Raw genomic sequence first — 21,300 nt, 5'->3', positions numbered from 1 at the left:
AATAAAGTAAAAACACAAACTAGGAACAGGCAAAATGGAAACAGGAACCAGAAAACAGAAACACTGGAAATAGCAAACGGCTAACAGGATCTGGCTAACAGGATCTGGCTAACAGGAAAACAAGAAGCTAGGAGAAACCAACCGTAAATAGCTATAAGGAACAGCTTACCGCTATGACGACAGCGACAAGGACAGGTAGACACTACAATGACAATCAGGTAGTGATGACAGCATACAGCAAACAACGACACGACAGGTAGGAACGACAATGATCCAGCAGTGACTGGAGGGTAGGGCAGGTATAAATAGCAACTGGCTGATTGACACCAGGTGTGGCCAGGTGCCAATCAGCCACAGCTGAGGGGACACAGCACTCAGGGAGACAAGTAGGAAATAAAGACAAAATAAAAGTGCTGGACAGAAAACTAAGACAAACTCAGAGAAAAAACTAAAACACAGTCAAACTGTCAGGGACAAGCCTGACAGTTTTAATGACATTCAGACTTTACTTCAGTCAATAAACTAAAGTTCCTTGGGTGAATAATATAAACTCACTGCACCGGTATGTTTTAGCACTTTCATGGCGAGTTTACTAATGGATATAAGTAAGAACTTTACACTACTTTAAAGAAGAAGCTTATGACTAGGGCGTCGGCACGGACTACAATTGCGGACCCGCGCACATTTCCAGGACTTATGCAGATCCCAAATACAAATCAACAGGTAACAGAAGGAAAGAAAAGACCAAAGCGGAAAAGAACCATCATGACTGTCATAGACTCAAAGTTGAAAAGCCAGCATGTGTGATGATATGGGGGTGTATTAGTGCCCAAGGCATGGGTAACTTACACATCTGTGAAGGCACCATTAATGCTGAAAGGTACATACAGGTTTTGGAACAACATATGTTGTCATCCAAGCAACGTCATCATGGACGCCCCTGCTTATTTTTTCACTGGTTTTGTACATGTTCCTTCATTTCCATCCATCCATCCATCCATCTTCTTCCGCTTATCCGAGGTCGGGTCGCGGGGGCAGCAGCCTAAGCAGGGAAGCCCAGACTTCCCTCTCCCCAGCCACTTCGTTCAGCTCCTCCCGGTGGATCCCGAGGCGTTCCCAGGCCAGCCGGGAGACATAGTCTTCCCAACGTGTCCTGGGTCTTCCCCGTGGCCTCCTACCGGTCGGACGTGCCCGAAACACCTCCCGAGGGAGGCGTTCGGGTGGCATCCTGACCAGATGCCCGAACCACCTCATCTGGCTCCTCTCGATATGGAGGAGCAGCGGCTTTACTTTGAGCTCCCCCCGGATGGCAGAGCTTCTCACCCTATCTCTAAGGGAGAGCCCCGCCACCCGGCGGAGGAAACTCATTTCGGCCGCTTGTACCCGTGATCTTGTCCTTTCGGTCATGACCCAAAGCTCATGACCATAGGTGAGGATGGGAACGTAGATCGACCGGTAAATCGAGAGCTTTGCCTTCTGGCTCAGCTCCTTCTTCACCACAACGGATCGATACAGCGTCCGCATTACTGAAGATGCCGCACCGATCCGCCTGTCGATCTCACGATCCACTCTTCCCTCACTCGTGAACAAGACTCCGAGGTACTTGAACTCCTCCACTTGGGGCAAGATCTCCTCCCCAACCCGGAGATGGCACTCCACCCTTTTCCGGGCGAGAACCATGGACTCGGATTTGGAGGTGCTGATTCTCATCCCAGTCGCTTCACACTCGGCTGCGAACCGATCCAGTGAGAGCTGAAGATCTTGGCCAGATGAAGCCATCAGGACCACATCATCTGCAAAAAGCAGAGACCTAATCCTGCAGCCACCAAACCAGATACCCTCAACGCCCTGACTGCGCCTAGAAATTCTGTCCATAAAGGTTATGAACAGAATCGGTGACAAAGGGCAGCCCTGGCGGAGTCCAACCCTCACTGGAAACGTGTCCGACTTACTGCCGGCAATGCGGACCAAGCTCTGACACCGATTATACAGGGAGCGAACCGCCACAATAAGACAGTCCGTTACCCCATACTCTCTGAGCACTCCCCACAGGACTTCCCGGGGTACACGGTCGAATGCCTTCTCCAAGTCCACAAAGCACATGTAGACTGGTTGGGCAAACTCCCATGCACCCTCAAGGACCCTGCCGAGAGTATAGAGCTGGTCCACAGTTCCACGACCAGGACGAAAACCACACTGTTCCTCCTGAATCCGAGGTTCGACTATCCGGCGTAGCCTCCTCTCCAGTACACCTGAATAGACCTTACCGGGAAGGCTGAGGAGTGTGATCCCACGATAGTTGGAACACACCCTCCGGTTCCCCTTCTTAAAGAGAGGAACCACCACCCCGGTCTGCCAATCCAGAGGTACCGCCCCCGATGTCCACGCGATGTTGCAGAGTCTTGTCAACCAAGACAGCCCCACAACATCCAGAGCCTTAAGGAACTCCGGGCGGATCTCATCCACCCCCGGGGCCTTGCCACCGAGGAGCTTTTTAACTACCTCGGCAACCTCAGCCCCAGAAATAGGAGAGCCCACCACAGATTCCCCAGGCCCTGCTTCCTCATAGGAAGACGTGCTGGTAGGATTGAGGAGGTCTTCGAAGTATTCTCTCCACCGATCCACAACATCCGCAGTCGAGGTCAACAGAGCACCATCCCCACCATACACGGTGTTGACACTGCACTGCTTCCCCTTCCTGAGGCGGCGGATGGTGGTCCAGAATTGCTTCGAAGCCGTCCGGAAGTCTTTTTCCATGGCCTCACCGAACTCCTCCCATGTCCGAGTTTTTGCCTCCGCGACCGCTGAAGCCTTCATTTCCATCCAAATAAAACGTCATATTCTTTGAATTAATGTGGCTTGTTTTATTATTTTTTTCCAGACACAACGTGGCGTTTCCCCAAATTGCACATTGGACCACTCCCCTATCGTGGCTGATCTCCTGAACCAAAGGAATGGTCCTGCGGGACTGCTTTGTCAGACGAATGATCAACCGGGCAACAGCTCCTTTCATACACTCGAGGGTGAGTAGCTCATTGAAAGTTGTGAGGTTAACGGGTCATAAAGGTTTGTTCGTTTAAATAATGATTCAAGTTTGACCTGTCCAATCTTTCCCTACCAAGCGTTGAAACATCATAAAGAGATCAGTGCATATTTTGCATGAGCAGCACTTTTATCAGAACAATAAGCGAAGCACAAGTGGTACCCAGATGGATTTTATTGATTCACCCAACATATTTCATAATGCATTTTATTCAAGGGAAGATTTTTCCAATCACCTTGCTGCCCCCCAGTTCTTCTCATGTAGTGGGGAACATGCTTTATCAGTATCATGCTTCAAACCCTAAGCTATGTACTCCAAAACGTGCATTAATCTTGACTTACTCGTTTTCACATGGAAAAAAAAACGTACAATTTTTGTTTTTGTTTTTGTAGGTTTAAGTTTAAGATGTCCGATAATATCGGCCGATATGTAATATCGGAAATTATCGGTATCGGTTTCAACCTCCCGATTTTCCCGGTAGACTCCCGAATTTCAGTACCCCTCCCGAAAATCTCCCGGGGCAACCATTCTCCCGAATTTCTCCCGATTTCCACCCGTACAACATTATTGGGGGCGTGCCTAAGAGGCACTGCCTTTAGCGTCCGCTTTTCCTCCATACAAACAGCGTGCTGGCCCAGTCACATAATATATGCGGCTTTTTCACACACACAAGTGAATGCCATACAGGTCACACCGAGGGTGGCCGTATAAACAACTTTAACACTGTTACAAATATGCGCCACACTGTGAACCCACACCAAACAAGAATGACAAACACATTTCGGGAGAACATCCGCACCGTAACACAACATAAACACAACAGAACAAATACCCAGAACCCCTTGCAGCACTAACTCTTCCGGGACGCTACAATATGCACTTTGTGACCTCAATAATAAATATGGCACTGCCATGTTGGCATTATTTTCCATAACTTGAGTTGATTTATTTTGGAAAACCTTGTTACATTGTTTAATGCATCCAGCGGGGCATCACAACAAAATTAGGCGTAATAATGTGTTAATTCCATGACTGTATATATCGGTATCGGTTGATTTAGGAATCGGTAATTAAGAGTTGGACAATATCGGAATATCAGATATCGGCAAAAAAGCCATTATCGGACATCTCTAGTTTAAGTGTTTTATTTATTGTACTCCTCAGTTTGAATGTATTATTATTTATTGAGTTTATTGGGTTTTTTTTTTAGTATCAAGTAGTTCAAGTCGCTCAAAAAAATATTATTTTAAATAAAGATTAGAAAGACTTTAAATTGTTTGTGTTACAGACCTAAACAATGTCAACACATTTATTATGTGTTGCAAGTTGATCTGTAGTTCTTGTTTTTTCAATTTTAATAAGGATGCAATGTTCTGCAGAGGTGTACTTATAACAATTTTATCGACAAATTATTCTAGTGAAGGTTCATGGGGGTTCGGGCAATGTTTTCTCGTATACCAAGATGTTACACATATTTCCTCAGGTGTGACTTGTTTCAATTTTGCATAATAAGCTGTCCATATAAGCCTCAACTTCCTGCCTGCTCGTTTTAAAGTTATTTGTAAATATGGTTTTGTCACAACTTGTTCAGCCAAAATAGCTGTAATGTGTCGTCCGAGCTTTAGGGCTAGCTCAGCGAGTGCATGGCCGATACATTACCTGCTCAAAAAGATATAATGATAATATTAATATGTTATGATAGTACCGTGATACGGTGTGTTAGCCGCTCACACTAAATTACAGGGAAAAATGTTTTTTCCATATATTATCCGCACCGGTTTATAAGCCACAGATATATACCTTTCGAAATGAGTAATTTACACAGAAAAATAAATGTTTATTAACATACCTTAATTGTTTCCAAACGGTGTCTGTAACACGGCAGTAAAACGGCATATCAAACAAAACAGAAGTCATCGTCATGGACCCACCAGCTGCGGAAGCTAGCTCTCCAATCAGCTAAACAGACTCAATAACTCAATAAATTCACTTCCTAGGTACCCGGAATCGGTACCGTATCGGTACAAATGTGAACGGTACCCAACCCTCACTGCAAAAACTGAAATCTAAGTAAGATTAAATATCTCAAATAAGGGTGACATTTGCTTATTTTCGGTGTGATAAGATAATTCTTCTCACTAAGCAGATTTTATGTTAGAGTGTTTTACTTGTTTTAAGGGTTTTTGGTCCTAAATGATCTCAGTAAGATATTACAGCTTGTTGCTGAGATTGTATGACCTATATTGAGTAAAACATTCTTGAAACTAGAATATCAACTGTTGCAAAGCTGTATCATTAACTCTAAAGGCTTAGTGGCCACATGCGTGGACAGCACCTTTTAGCTCTGATTTCCAAAATTGTGTACACTACTGAATTGGGGTCTTATGGCCGCTTATGTGGACACTTATACTGCCATCTGGTGGTGTCAGAAGAGTATAACATACAATGGAATTTGGAAAAAAAAGTGTCAAAATAAGAATTAGCATGTCACTAAACATGAAGTACATGTTTGTTACTTTTGGATTAAAAGTACATCATATAAGAAGATGATTCTTAATTTCTATTCTAATTAGGGTCCAATAAGCCCAAATAGCAAAGAGAAATAAAAAAAAGCATGTAAACAAACAACTTGGGCCTTAAGATTAACACTCACAAGTATATAACTACTTTTTTAAAGTAGTAGTTTCTTACTTCAAGCATGAAAAAAATATATCATTATGTCAAGATAATGGCACTAGCATTTACCTAATTTAAGAATATTTTTCAACATATTGAGCAAAAAGGTCTCATTTTTTTTCTACCAAGAAAAGTGCATTTGTTATTAGTGAGAATATTTTTATTTTAAAGGGGAACATTATCACCAGACCTACGTAAGCGTCAATATATACCTTGATGTTGCAGAAAAAAGACCATATATTTTTTTAACCGATTTCCGAACTCTAAATGGGTGAATTTTGGCGAATTATACGCCTTTCTAATATTGTGACGTCACATCGGGAAGCAATCCGCCATTTTCTCAAACACCGAGTCAAATCAGCTCTGTTATTTTCCGTTTTTTCGACTGTTTTCCGTACCTTGGAGACATCATGCCTCGTCGGTGTGTTGTCGGAGGGTGTAACAACACGAACAGGGACGGATTCAAGTTGCACCAGTGGCCCAAAGATGCGAAAGTGGCAAGAAATTGGACGTTTGTTCCGCACACTTTACCGACGAAAGCTATGCTACGACAGAGATGGCAAGAATGTGTAGATATCCTGCGACACTCAAAGCAGATGCATTTCCAACGATAAAGTCAAAGAAATCTGCCGCCAGACCCCCATTGAATCTGCCGGAGGGTGTGAGCAATTCAGGGACAAAGGACCTCGGTAGCACGGCAAGCAATGGCGGCAGTTTGTTCCCGCAGACGAGCGAGCTAAACCCCCTGGATGTCTTGGCTCACACCGTCCCTTAAACTGGACAGATCAGCTTTCAGGAAAAGAGGGCGGATGAGGGTATGTCTACAGAATATATTAATTGATGAAAATTGGGCTGTCTGCACTCTCAAAGTGCAGGTTGTTGCCAAATGTATTTCATATGCTGTAAACCTAGTTCATAGTTGTTAGTTTCCTTTAATGCCAAACAAACACATACCAATCGTTGGTTAGAAGGCGATCGCCGAATTCGTCCTCGCTTTCTCCCGTGTCGCTGGCTGTCGTGTCGTTTTCGTCGGTTTCGCTTGCATACGGTTCAAACCGATATGGCTCAATAGCTTCAGTTTCTTCTTCAATTTCGTTTTCGCTACCTGCCTCCACACTACAACCATCCATTTCAATCTGTTGAATCGCTTAAGCCGCTGAAATCCGAGTCTGAATCCGAGCTAATGTCGCTATAGCTTGCTGTTCTTTCCGCCATGTTTGTTTGTGTTGGCATCACTATGTGACGTCACAGGAAAATGGACGGGTGTATATAACGATGGTTAAAATCAGGCACTTTGAAGCTTTTTTTAGGGATATTGCGTGATGGGTAAAATTTTTAAAAAAACTTCGAAAAATATAATAAGCCACTGGGAACTGATTTTTAATGGTTTTAACCATTCTGAAATTGTGATAAAAGGGAAAAGGGTGGAGTGCCATCTCCGGGTTGGGGAGGAGATCTTGCCCCAAGTGGAGGAGTTCAAGTACCTCGGAGTCTTGTTCACGAGTGAGGGAAGAGTGGATCGTGAGATCGACAGGCGGATCGGTGCGGCGTCTTCAGTAATGCGGATGCTGTATCCATCCGTTGTGGTGAAGAAGGAGCTGAGCCGGAAGGCAAAGCTCTCAATTATCTACGTTCCCATCCTCACCTATGGTCATGAGCTTTGGGTTATGACCGAAAGGACAAGATCACGGGTACAAGCGGCCGAAATGAGTTTCCTCCGCCGGGTGGCGGGGCTCTCCCTTAGAGATAGGGTGAGAAGCTCTGCCATCCGGGAGGAGCTCAAAGTAAAGCCGCTGCTCCTCCACATGGAGAGGAGCCAGATGAGGTGGTTCGGGCATCTGGTCAGGATGCCACCCGAATGCCTCTCTAGGGAAGTGTTTAAGGTATGTCCGACCGGTAGGAGGCCGCGGGGAAGACCCAGGACACGTTGGGAAGACTATGTCTCCCGGCTGGCCTGGGAACGCCTCGGGGTCCCACAGGAAGAGCTGGAAGAAGTGGCTGGGGAGAGGGAAGTCTGTGCTTCCCTGCTTAGGCTGCTGCCCCCGCGACCCGACCTCGGATAAGCGGAAGAAGATGGATGGTTGGATGGATGAAATTGTGATAATGTTCCCCTTTAAGGTATTTTTGGGTTCATTGAGGTTAGCTAATTTTACTTGTTTTGGAAAGTCTTGACAAGCCAAATTTTTCTTGTTCTATTGGCAGATAATTTTGCTTAGTTCAAATAAAATACCCCTAATTTTTGTATTTTTTTCCCCTTGTTTTTGAACACTGACTTTTCGCAGTGATCCATTTTTCAACAACAACTCAACTCTGATATACCTTTTAAGTATGTTCAAGCTTAGTCTCCTCCTGTTGTGACTAACTCATCATGATGCACTTTTCTCTTTGCACAATTGATCAACATTCTGTTATTAAAAAGCAGCGTTCATTGCAAGCAATCAGTGTTTCAGATATGAAACAACCTAAAAATAACCTGATTTCGCCTTTCGTCTCGCCGTTATTTTTTTTCCCCACCATGTTCCTCCTCACGTGTTTGTCTAATAGTTCTTTTTTGCAGTATTGTTTTTTTAATGTTGAACTTTCACCTGTTCTTTGTTGTGAATGAGTGCGCGCTGTGCGTATAAGCTGTAATTGTATCCGTGTGCAGAGCTCTGTTTAAAAAGTGTGTATTCTGCCTCTGTGTGTTTGCAAATGTGAGGGGGCTTGAACAAGCATGCATGCGCTCGGGCGTTGGCATTGTTGACCAGAATCAAACTGTGTTATCTGTGTGTGTGTGTGTGTGTGTGTGTGTGTGTGTGTGTGTTTGCACTGAATCTGGTAAACACTTCTGACCTCGCTCTTCAAATTCATCTCATCTACAGTGTCATTTACGTTGCGTGCAAATGCAAGGACATTTGTCAGCCTTAGTAAGTGTGTGTGTGTGTGTGTGTGTGTGTGTGTGTGTGTGTGTGTGTGTGTGTGTGTGTGTGTGTGTGTGTGTGTGTGTGTGTGTCACTCTCCTAGTGAAGCCTGCCTGTGAAAAAGCAAAAGAGAGACGGTCCCAAATACAGAGGGTTGAAAAACCAAAATGTGCATAACAAGGGGACATCTGCTATTGGAGCAAGCTCTGAATGATTTATCTTTTACAGAACAAATGTTTTTTTTTCTTCTCCACATCAAAGAGTGGGAGGCAGTGAGAACAGATTTGCGTGTTTGCGCGCGAGGTGAAAGAAGAATGTGTTTTTTGACAGTCGAGCTGATTAAGGTGCTGGCAGTGACGAGAAATGTCAACGATTGTTGTGGGGGGGGGGAAAGGAGAGCTGAGTGGAAGACACAATGATTGATGGAAGATCTGGAAGGCGGAATAACAACAGAATTTCAGATTGTTGGAATAGAACCAGCGACAGTATGATGGAGGGAGTAATGCTGATGAAAGAGTGCGATGTCCTCACATGCTACTGTTTCACTCCTGGAGTGTGGTCCGTCATTTGTGATAGGACGCAGTTTGAGTACAATGGAACTCGTTTATTTGGACACCACGTAGGCCTGGGCCAAAAACAAATGTTGCTATCCATCCATTCATCCATCTTCTTCCGCTTATCCAAGGTCAGGTCGCGGGGGCAGCAGCCTATGCAGGGAAGCCCAAACTTCCCTCTCCCCAGCCACTTCGTCCAGCTCTTCCCGGGGGATCCCGAGGCGTTCCCAGGCCAGCCGGGAGACATAGTCTTCCCAACGTGTCCTGAGTCTTCCCCGTGGCCTCCTAACGGTCGGACGTGCCTTAAACACTTCCCTAGGGAGGCGTTCGGGTGGCATCCTGACCAGATGCCCGAACCACCTCATCTGTCTCCTCTTGAGGTGGAGGAGCAGCGGCTTCAGTTTGAGCTCCTCCCGGATGACAGAGCTTCTCACCCTATCCCGGCGGAGGAAACTCATTTCGGCCGCTAGTACCCGTGATCTTGTCCTTTCGGTCATAACCCAAAGCTCATGACCATAGGTCAGGATGGGAACGTAGATCGACCGGTAAATTGAGAGCTTTGCCTTCCGGCTCAGCTCCTTCTTCACCACAACGGATGGATACAGCGTCCGCATTACTGAAGACGCCGCATCGATCCACCTGTCGATCTCACGATCCACTCTACCCTTACTCGTGAACAAGACTTCGAGGTACTTCCCGGGGGATCCCGAGGCGTTCCCAGGCCAGCCGGGAGACATAGTCTTCCCAACGTGTCCTGGGTCTTCCCCGTGGCCTCCAACCGGTCGGACGTGCCTTAAACACTTCCCTCGGGAGGCGTTCGGGTGGCATCCTAACCAGATGCCCGAACCACCTCATCTGGCTCCTCTCGATGTGGAGGAGCAGCGGCTTTAGTTTGAGTTCCTCCCGGATGGCAGAGCTTCTCACCCTATCCCGGCGGAGGAAACTCATTTCGGCCGCTAGTACCCGTGATCTTGTCCTTTCGGTCATAACCCAAAGCTCATGACCATAGGTCAGGATGGGAACGTAGATCGACCGGTAAATTGAGAGCTTTGCCTTCCGGCTCAGCTCCTTCTTCACCACAACGGATCGATACAGCGTCCGCATTACTGAAGACGCCGCACCGATCCGCCTGTCGATCTCACGATCCACTCTACCCTTACTCGTGAACAAGACTCCGAGGTACTTCCCGGGGGATCCCGAGGCGTTCCCAGGCCAGCCGGGAGACATAGTCTTCCCAACGTGTCCTGAGTCTTCCCCGTGGCCTCCTAACGGTCGGACGTGCCTTAAACACTTCCCTAGGGAGGCGTTCGGGTGGCATCCTGACCAGATGCCCGAACCACCTCATCTGGCTCCTCTTGAGGTGGAGGAGCAGCGGCTTCAGTTTGAGCTCCTCCCGGATGACAGAGCTTCTCACCCTATCCCGGCGGAGGAAACTCATTTCGGCCGCTAGTACCCGTGATCTTGTCCTTTCGGTCATAACCCAAAGCTCATGACCATAGGTCAGGATGGGAACGTAGATCGACCGGTAAATTGAGAGCTTTGCCTTCCGGCTCAGCTCCTTCTTCACCACAACGGATGGATACAGCGTCCGCATTACTGAAGACGCCGCATCGATCCACCTGTCGATCTCACGATCCACTCTACCCTTACTCGTGAACAAGACTTCGAGGTACTTCCCGGGGGATCCCGAGGCGTTCCCAGGCCAGCCGGGAGACATAGTCTTCCCAACGTGTCCTGGGTCTTCCCCGTGGCCTCCAACCGGTCGGACGTGCCTTAAACACTTCCCTCGGGAGGCGTTCGGGTGGCATCCTAACCAGATGCCCGAACCACCTCATCTGGCTCCTCTCGATGTGGAGGAGCAGCGGCTTTAGTTTGAGTTCCTCCCGGATGGCAGAGCTTCTCACCCTATCCCGGCGGAGGAAACTCATTTCGGCCGCTAGTACCCGTGATCTTGTCCTTTCGGTCATAACCCAAAGCTCATGACCATAGGTCAGGATGGGAACGTAGATCGACCGGTAAATTGAGAGCTTTGCCTTCCGGCTCAGCTCCTTCTTCACCACAACGGATCGACACAGCGTCCGCATTACTGAAGACGCCGCACCGATCCGCCTGTCGATCTCACGATCCACTCTACCCTTACTCGTGAACAAGACTCCGAGGTACTTCCCGGGGGATCCCGGGGCGTTCCCAGGCCAGCCGGGAGACATAGTCTTCCCAACGTGTCCTGGGTCTTCCCCGTGGCCACCTACCGGTCGGATGTGCCTTAAACACTTCCCTTGGGAGGCGTTCGGGTGGCATCCTGACCAGATGCCCGAACCACCTCATCTGGCTCCTCTCGAGGTGGAGGAGCAGCGGCTTCAGTTTGAGCTCCTCCCGGATGGCAGACCTTCTCACCCTATCCCGGCGGAGGAAACTCATTTCGGCCGCTTGTACCCGTGATCTTGTCCTTTCGGTCATAACCCAAAGCTCATGACCATAGGTGAGGATGGGAACGTAGATCGACCGGTAAATTGAGAGCTTTGCCTTCCGGCTCAGCTCCTTTTTCACCACAACGGATTGATACAGCGTCCACATTACTGAAGACGCCGCACCGATCCGCCTGTCGATCTCACGATCCACTCTACCCTTACTCGTGAACAAGACTCCGAGGTACTTCCCGGGGGATCCCGAGGCGTTCCCAGGCCAGCCGGGAGACATAGTCTTCCCAACGTGTCCTGGGTCTTCCCCGTGGCCTCCTACCGGTCGGACGTGCCTTAAACACTTCCCTAGGGAGGCGTTCGGGTGGCATCCTGACCAGATGCCCGAACCACTTCATCTGGCTCCTCTCGAGGTGGAGAAGCAGCGGCTTCAGTTTGAGCTCCTCCCGGATGACAGAGCTTCTCACCCTATCCCGGCGGAGGAAACTCATTTCGGCCGCTAATACCCGTGATCTTGTCCTTTCGGTCATAACCCAAAGCTCATGACCATAGGTCAGGATGGGAACGTAGATCGACCGGTAAATTGAGAGCTTTGCCTTCCGGCTCAGCTCCTTCTTCACCACAACGGATTGGTACAGCGTCCGCATTACTGAAGACGCCGCACCGATCCGCCTGTCGATCTCACGATCCACTCTACCCTTACCCGTGAACAAGACTCCGAGGTACTTCCCGGGGGATCCCGAGGCGTTCCCAGGCCAGCCAGGAGACATAGTCTTCCCAAGGTGTCCTGGGTCTTCCCCGTGGCATCTTACCGGTCGGACGTGCCTTAAACACTTCCCTAGGGAAGCGTTCTGGTGGCATCCTGACCAGATGCCCGAACCACCTCATCTGGCTCCTCTCGAGGTGGAGGAGCAGCGGCTTCAGTTTGAGCTCCTCCCGGATGGCAGACCTTCTCACCCTATCCCGGCGGAGGAAACTCATTTCGGCCGCTTGTACTCGTGATCTTGTCCTTTCGGTCATAACCCAAAGCTCATGACCATAGGTCAGGATGGGAACGTAGATCGACCGGTAAATTGAGAGCTTTGCCTTCCGGCTCAGCTCCTTCTTCACCACAACGGATGGATACAGCTTCCATATTACTGAAGACGCCGCACCGATCCACCTGTCGATCTCACGATCCACTCTACCCTCACTCGTGAACAAGACTCCGAGGTACTTGAACTCCTCCACTCCTCCCCAACCCGGAGATGGCACTCCACCCTTTTCCGGGCGAGAACAATGGACTCGGACTTGGAGGTGCTGATTCTCATTCTCAGCACAAATATTGCTATACGATATATAAACCTACACTGAACACAGATTTAAAAGCGACACTTTTGTTTTTCATCCCATTTTTTATGAAATCTAAAAACTTTACTATGTGAGGCCGGTTGGATGTACTGCCAAATTCTCTGAAACCCCTTTGGAGTCCGCTTATGATAGATTCATTTTCAATGCACGGGCAACAGCTCTGGTGGACATATAGTCTGAATGTCTTTCAGGTGCATTTTGACAATTTTTTTACAAATAAATGGCTTCCGTCTGGCCACTGTACTATACAGGCTTGATTGGTGGAAACTTCTACATGCAAGAGGATCCCCTGCTGGCCCCACTATGGACTGGACTCTCACATTATTAGCTGTATCCACTCGGCATCCATTGCACCGGATTGAAAATAAAATGTTGTTGTCCTTGCGCAATGACAATAAAGACCATACCATACCAAAACATTCAAAGATAATCAGGATGCAGCTAAGCTCACTTTAGAGCTAAATGCCAAAGACTGTGAATACATATGTCATGTGATTTCTTAGTTTTTTTTTTAATTTGCAAAAAACAAATCTTACTAAAAAACGTTTTCACATTGTCATTATGGGGTATTGTGTGTATAATTTATTCTATTTTGGAATAAGGCTGTAACATAACCAAATGTGAAAAATGTGAAGCGTTGTGAATTTTTTCCAGATGCACTGTTTAGCATTAGAGGCTCTCTTTCCCAACATTTTTCGGCCTATCCTTGAGCCATCTATCAGGGTGGTGCACCAGGAGGGGTTAATGTCACCCAATTTGTAGGGGGATGTTGAGGGTCCTGTAAATTGAAAACACGTGTATTTCATCTTTTGGGCCACAAAGGGAAGAAGTCGGGTGAAATTGTTTGGTGACCAATGCTGTACCTTCATTCCTAACAACACCGCCCCCGATGGCTCGGTCCAGAAGGCCCTGGAGGGCCTCCATGCCCTGTCTAAGGAACTTACTGAAGTTTCCGGTGTCTCTGACCCCTTCAAAGATTGGCTCCCAAGCACCTTTGGAAGGTGGTCTGACCTAATTAAGTCTGCCCTGATCTCCTTTGGAGTTTTCTTCGCCATCATAGCCTCATGCGGTTGCTTTATCGCCCCTTGTGCTAGGTCTTTATGCACCCGCATCATTGTTAGAGCTGTAGAAGGTCAACCCCACCCTGTTTCTGGGTTTGCTATGTCACTGAAGGGGGTCAAGCAAAGTGGTGACTTTCGAGAAATGCTAGTTTCCTTCCCTGACAGTGACGACATTGACATAGATTCCATCCGTTTATCTCCCATGTAACTATGCTTTTAATTTTTTACTAGCTTGCTCAAAGAGGGGCGTATTTTAGAAGTGTTGTACTAGTGATAAAGATCTTTTTAGAAGATCTGAAGGGGGAATTGTCGGAGGCAGATATTTACATATATCCGAATTTAAGTGTTACTTCTTTTATTTCATAATCATATTACAAAACAGCTAGTGTTTTTCTTCCAATTTTTTTTCAGTCTTTTGGTTGTCTGCAAAAACTGTGTGCTTAACCTTGAATGAGGAATGCAAAGAAAGAGAGATACTCCTTTCTCTTATCTAGCCTTATTCCCAGGTGCGGAGGACAATGGGCATGTGTTTTGGCTGGAGGGACATGACTGCGAGGGTGGGAGAGAGAGAGACTTAAGAGGGGAGAGGGTTTTTCGGGGGGGGGGGCAGACCATCTTGGCGGCGCGATTGAATGTTCTATGCTGGACTGGTCTCAATGTATATGCAAAGCTTTGCAAATATATTACAAAATACCTATTCTGTCTCTGGTGGTTTTTCTACTCAGCTTTAAGTGTCGTAAAGAGCTTGGGAGCGACTTGTGACTTGAATTCCCTGGGAGGAACAACTGGTCCAAACGCAACACTCCCTTTCCCAAAATCAAAGTAGAAGATTCAATTAATGGTGATTTAGATTTTTGTCATAATCAACCAACTTTTTGAATAAACTGTTTGTTCTTCAGGAACACATACGTCTTCTCTCATGGACGAAGAGACCGAGCATGACACGGAATCAAGAGGCTTTGCGAATTTCTCCTACCTACAGGAAAGGTGTGTCCATCTTACTGGATACATTTCGCTGTCAGTTTATTTTGTGCCGTTTAAAAATGTGTGTTGTGATTTGTGACAATATTTGTACCAGGGAAAGCCCGGCACACCAGTTTCCATCCCAGTATGGCAACCAGCAGCAGTTCCAGCATGTCAAAGCCTCAAAGAGTATGGACTTGGGCACGACTTCGGACCAAACGCAGACCGGTGGGTGTCTCAGAAAACACCATAATGACCAACATTAAAACACAGTAGCGTAGTAGGCCCGAGTATTCATTAAAACAAGGCAGAGTAAAGTATATTTAATATTTGTGGCCACTGTAACATTACACACAGTTTGAACAGTAACACTGTGTTTGAATATAGGAAAAAATATATAATAATAATAATATAAACATATATATATATATATATATATATATAATCAACATCTCAGATCTAAACCACAGGTCTATCATTCAACTGGCAAAGACAATAGTCCAGGATATCACTCACCCACTACACCAATATATATCATCAGGGCGCAGGTACAGAACCATCAAATTCCGGAGGGCCCGCTTCGGGAAAAGTCTTATCCCTGCAGCTACAGCCGCCCTAAACCGCAGACCCGGCCGACCTGCCTGACACACCTGTAAATGTGTTGGTGCTGTCATTGTCATGTATTATGTCTTTTTGCTATTTTTGTCCGTGATGTGTAATGTTTACTGTTTAAATCTACGGTCAGTTGAAATGAATTTCCCCACGGGGACCAATAAATCTGAATCTAAATCTAAATATATATATATATGTATATATATATATATATATATATATATATATATATATATATATATATATATATATATATATATATATATATATATAATTAGGGGTGTAACGATACACAAAAATTTCGGTTTGATACGTACCTCGGTTTAGAGGTCATGGTTCGGTTCATTTTCGGTACAGTAAGAAAACAACAAAATGTAAATTTTTGGGTTATTTATTTACCAAATTTGCAAAATCTTCCACCAAAAATATTTTTCTTAGTGGAATATTTGATGTTAAGTAATGGGAACCTTGGATAGGTCAATAATTCATAATAACATTGATTTTGATTCAATATTATGTTTTGAGCAATGACAGTTTGAAAGAAAAAAAAAAACAGCTTTGTTTTATTAGTCAACATTGCAACTTTTTCTAAATTACATTTCACCTTTAAACTTTTTTATTTCACTTTTGTTATGTTTTTGTTTATTTTAATAGTATTTTTAGAATGTGCCGTGGGCCTTTTAAAACATTAGCTGTGGGCCGCAAATGGCCTCCGGGGCACACTTTTGACACCCCTGCTATAGATAATAGAAAATTAAATCTGATAAATCTATGGATAAAAAGCAGAGCCTGGCGACGTATGCGCGTTTATCATAACTCTCTCTCTCTCTCTGTCTCTGCCCCTCCCTCACCAATGCTGCTGCACCTTCACAATTTGTTTTATTTTGAACCCTTTCTTAACCCTGAACGTACATTGAAAATACACTGACAGCCCCGGTGAAAAGAGGACGTATGGTCAGTCTACCGTAGCCCGTTAGCTGCTAGCATGCCGTGTGTTGTGCCTCAGTGTGCATTGTTTACACAACGTGCGTTACGCTACTTAATATGTCCATGTGGAAACTCATTCGGTACACCTCCGAACCGAAAAGAAAATCTGCCGCCAGACCCCCATTGAATCTGCCGGAGTGTGTGAGCAATTCAGGGACAAAGGGCCTCGGTAGCACGGCAAGCAATGGCGGCAGTTTGTTCCCGCAGACGAGCGAGCTAAACCCCCTGGATGTCTTGGCTCACACCGTCCCTTATGCCACCGAAGATGATCAAGAGATGAATATCGACCCTAGCTTCCCTGGCCTGCTGACATCAACTCCAGGGTATGTCTACAGAATATATTAATTGATGAAAATTGGGCTGTCTGCACTCTCAAAGTGCATGTTGTTGCCAAATGTATTTCATATGCTGTAAACCTAGTTCATAGTTGTTAGTTTCCTTTAATGCCAAACAAACACATACCAATCGTTGGTTAGAAGGCGATCGCCGAATCCGTCCTCGCTTTCTCCCGTGTCGCTGGCTGTCGTGTCGTTTTCGTCGGTTTCGCTTGCATACGGTTCAAACCGATATGGCTCAATAGCTTCAGTTTCTTCTTCAATTTCGTTTTCGCCACCTGCCTCCACACTACAACCATCTGTTTCAATACATGCGTAATCTGTTGAATCGCTTAAGCCGCTGAAATCCGAGTCTGAATCCGAGCTAATGTCGCTATAGCTTGCTGTTCTATGCGCCATGTTTGTTTGTGTTGGCATCACTATGTGACGTCACAGGAAAATGGACGGGTGTATATAACGATGGTTAAAATCAGGCACTTTGAAGCTTTTTTTAGGGATATTGCGTGATAGGTAAAATTTTGAAAAAAACTTTGAAAAATAAAATAAGCCACTGGGAACTGATTTTTAATGGTTTTAACCCTTCTGAAATTGTGATAATGTTCCCCTTTAAGTGCGCCTTACAGTCTGGAAAATACGTTAATTGACGATAACTAAGACCCGCATTTTTAGTCAACGAAATGAACACTGGTTGTCAGTGTCACGAGCTTTGAGTCATTAAAAAAAAAAGCATTAAATAAATCAAACCCATTAAAATTATTTATTAGGTAAGGTTTTTAAAAGTTATCAAAAGTCTTTCTTGAGCTAATGGATGTTTTTATCCCAAATGTCAGGATATCAGAGAGCTATCTTTTAGCATTACAGTGTAACTTATTCATCAAGACACTGCTTCTCTGTAGTCTGGCGTATCTAATATTCAAAATAGGGAACTAGAGACATAACAAGAACCCCACCACCGAAAGTCCAATTACATAATTTATCAGATATGTCGCTTCAAGGAGAGGATTTAAAAATGTAGCTGATTCAAAACAAGTTTGCAACAATGAACACTCACTTTTTTTACCTTCTTATATTTCAATCTGGCATCTTGTCTGCTTCATATATACAGCTTCAATGGCAATTTGTGCTATAAGTTCAGGTTTGAGCTTAAAATGTAGCGTTTGAATGAATGAATGACAATCTATTCATGGAGGGAGTTATTGCTAATTGCATTAGATCGGGTCGAACTAACCTCTTTTGAAATGTGCGTGCGTTCGTCTGTACGTTTTCACATAATCCGTGTGAAACCAAAGTAGACGCGAACGTCTTTGCCAAAAAAAAAAAAGGAGCTGCTGAAGCAGTCATAAACATTTGCCACAGGCTGATGTGGTCGCACAAACACACGCTGCTAGAATTACATTTCAAGCTCGCTTTTGATTAGGGAAATATTTGCAGCACACAGCCATTTACTGCTTGCTTTCTGTGGTTTCACTGTCTATTTGGCGCAGTCCTACTCCTCGGTCTGGGTCGGGATTGGGATTTTTTTTTTTGTTCCTAAAGAGTGAAGAAGAAACTTTAAAACAGGGCTAGGCAAATATTGGCCCGGGGGCCACATGTTCAGTTTTAAATCTGGCCCGCCGGACATTCCCAAATAATTAATAAATGGTTTATTTATATATTTATATTATATTATATATATATATATATATATATATATATATATATATATATATATATTTATATTATATTTATATTATATTTATATTATATTATATATATATTATATATGTATATTATATATTATATTATATATTGTATTATATATTATATATATATATATATATATATATATATATATATTATATTATATATTATATTATATATATTATATATTATACATTATATTATATATTATATTATATTATAATATATTTATATTATTTTATATTATTTATATTATATTATTTATTATTTTATATTATTTATATTTATTTTATTTATATTTATATTTTATTTATATACAAAACTTTACCTTACTAGCCTATATAAATCAACCATTTATTAATACACATTATTAGGCTAAATCAGGGGTCGGCAACCCGCGGCTCCGGAGCCGCATGCGGCTCTTTGATCACTCTGATGCGGCTCAGCTGCATTCTTGCCGACCCCCCCGATTTTCCCGGGAGACTTCCGGATTTCAGAGCCGGGAGACTTCCGGATTTCAGAGTCTCTCGCAGAAACACAGTAACAAACAACAAAGACGACTACTTCCGGACAAATGACGATTCACAACCTTATCTTTTTGAAGTTGAATATACTGAGGATGAACTACCGCTTCTCGAAGCGGGCACGAAGTAAGAGTGAGACTTTGGAGAAGACGTAAGCTGAGAGAGAGTGAGGTGAAAGTCTATCCAAGCTGCAAAATGTGGAATTTGAAGCCATTAATATTCTTCGATTTTCACCCTTACAATAATAATAAGGATTTTCACCCTTACAATAATAATAACGGCATGCCATGATGGTCCAGCAATTAGCGCCCTCTACAATCTGTACAAACAGCGTGCCAGCCCAGCCTCTTGTTATATGCACTTTCTGCTTGCACACATAAGTGACAGCAAGGCATACTTGGTCAACAGCCACACAGGTTACACTGACGGTGGCCATATAAAACAACTTTAACACTCTTACTAATAATGCGCCACACTTTGAACCAAAACCAAACAAGAATGACAAACACATTTTCGAGAAGCGGTAGTTCATCCTCAGTATATTCAACTTCAAAAAGACAAGTTTGTGAAGCGTCATTTGTCCGGAAGTAGTCGTCTTTGTTGTTTGTTACTGTGTCTGCCATGATTAGAAAACACACACTTCTTGTTTACACGTAGTTGCCAGAAGTCGGAAGTGCGCTGCTATGGAAACGGAAATAAATGCGCAGAAGAACTAGTTCCGGCCATGATTAAAATGAACAGAATACTGCAAATATTGTACATATTACATATAGTAATGAGCGTGTCTGTTACTAGATTATATATATACTTGTAGTGTGTATACAAAATGTTGATGAAGGTTTTTTTTAACATTGTTTTAGAGGGCTTTGAAGGCTACAAGGGTGACTCCCATCTTCCAAGCGTTTTTTATCATCTTTAAAATAAAATAAAAGATAAAAAAAGACGTATGTTCAGCTTCGAGTTACTTTCACCTCACTCTACGTCTTCTCCAAAGTCTCACTCTTCCTTCGTGCCCGCTTTGAAAAGCGGTAGTTCATCCTCAGTATATTCAACTTCAAAAAGATAAGGTTGTGAATCGTCATTTGTCCGGAAGTAGTCGTCTTTGTTGTTTGTTACTGTGTCTGCCATGATTAGAAAACACACACTTCTTGTTTACACGTAGTTGCCAGAAGTCGGAAGTGCGCTGCTATGGAAACGGAAATAAATGCGCAGAAGAATTAGTTCCGGCCATGATTAAAATGAACAAAATACTGCAAATATTGTACATATTACATATAGTAATGAGCGTGCCTGTTACTAGATTATATATATACTTGTAGTGTGTATACAAAATGTTGATGAAGGTTTTTTTTTAACGTTGTTTTAGAGGGCTTTGAAGGCTACAACGGTGACTCCCATCTTCCAAGCGTTTTTTATCATCTTTAAAATAAAATAAAAGATAAAAAAAGACGTATGTTCAGCTTCGAGTTACTTTCACCTCACTCTACTCTACGTCTTCTCCAAAGTCTCACTCTTCCTTCGTGCCCGCTTCGAAAAGCGGTAGTTCATCCTCAGTATATTCAACTTCAAAAAGACAAGGTTGTGAATCGTCATTTGTCCAGAAGTAGTCGTCTTTGTTGTTTGTTACTGTGTCTGCCATGATTAGAAAACACACACTTCTTGTTTACACGTAGTTGCCAGAAGTCGGAAGTGCGCTGCTATGGAAACGGAAATAAATGCGCAGAAGAACTAGTTCCGGCCATGATTAAAATGAACAAAATACTGCAAATATTGTACATATTACATATAGTAATGAGCGTGTCTGTTACTAGATTATATATATACTTGTAGTGTGTATACAAAATGTTGATGAAGGGTTTTTTTAACGTTGTTTTAGAGAGCTTTGAAGGCTACAAGGGTGACTCCCATCTTCCAAGCTATTTTTATCATCTTTAAAATAAAATAAAATATAAAAAAAGACGTATGTTCAGCTTCGAGTTACTTTCACCTCACTCTACTCTACGTCTTCTCCTAAGTCTCACTCTTCCTTCGTGCCCACTTCTGGAAGCAGTAGTTCATCCTCAGTATGTTCAACTTCAAAAAGATAAGGTTGTGAATCGTCATTTGTCCGGAAGTAGTCGTCTTTGTTGTTTGTTACTGTGTCTGCCATGATTAGAAAACACACACTTCTTGTTTACACGTAGTTGCCAGAAGTCGGA

The 21,300-nt window shown here is 44.2% G+C and overlaps 1 protein-coding gene across 3 annotated transcripts in view; it reads left to right on the top strand.

Moving 5' to 3' along the window:
- The window catches only part of pard3bb (par-3 family cell polarity regulator beta b), a 432,163-nt gene that overhangs the window by 176,413 nt on the left and 234,450 nt on the right, over positions 1 to 21,300 (top strand). For all 3 annotated transcript variants that reach the window (XM_061926590.1, XM_061926589.1, XM_061926591.1), the window contains 3 exons: positions 2,882 to 3,023; positions 14,901 to 14,988; positions 15,080 to 15,192. In XM_061926590.1, coding sequence (XP_061782574.1) covers positions 2,882 to 3,023; positions 14,901 to 14,988; positions 15,080 to 15,192 — 343 coding nt within the window. The remainder of the gene's footprint in view (positions 1 to 2,881; positions 3,024 to 14,900; positions 14,989 to 15,079; positions 15,193 to 21,300) is intronic.

This window comes from Nerophis lumbriciformis, linkage group LG31, assembly GCF_033978685.3.
Source record: "Nerophis lumbriciformis linkage group LG31, RoL_Nlum_v2.1, whole genome shotgun sequence".
In the NCBI taxonomy this organism is placed as follows: Eukaryota; Metazoa; Chordata; class Actinopteri; order Syngnathiformes; family Syngnathidae; genus Nerophis; species Nerophis lumbriciformis.
This window is presented reverse-complemented; position numbering and strand designations above follow the sequence as displayed.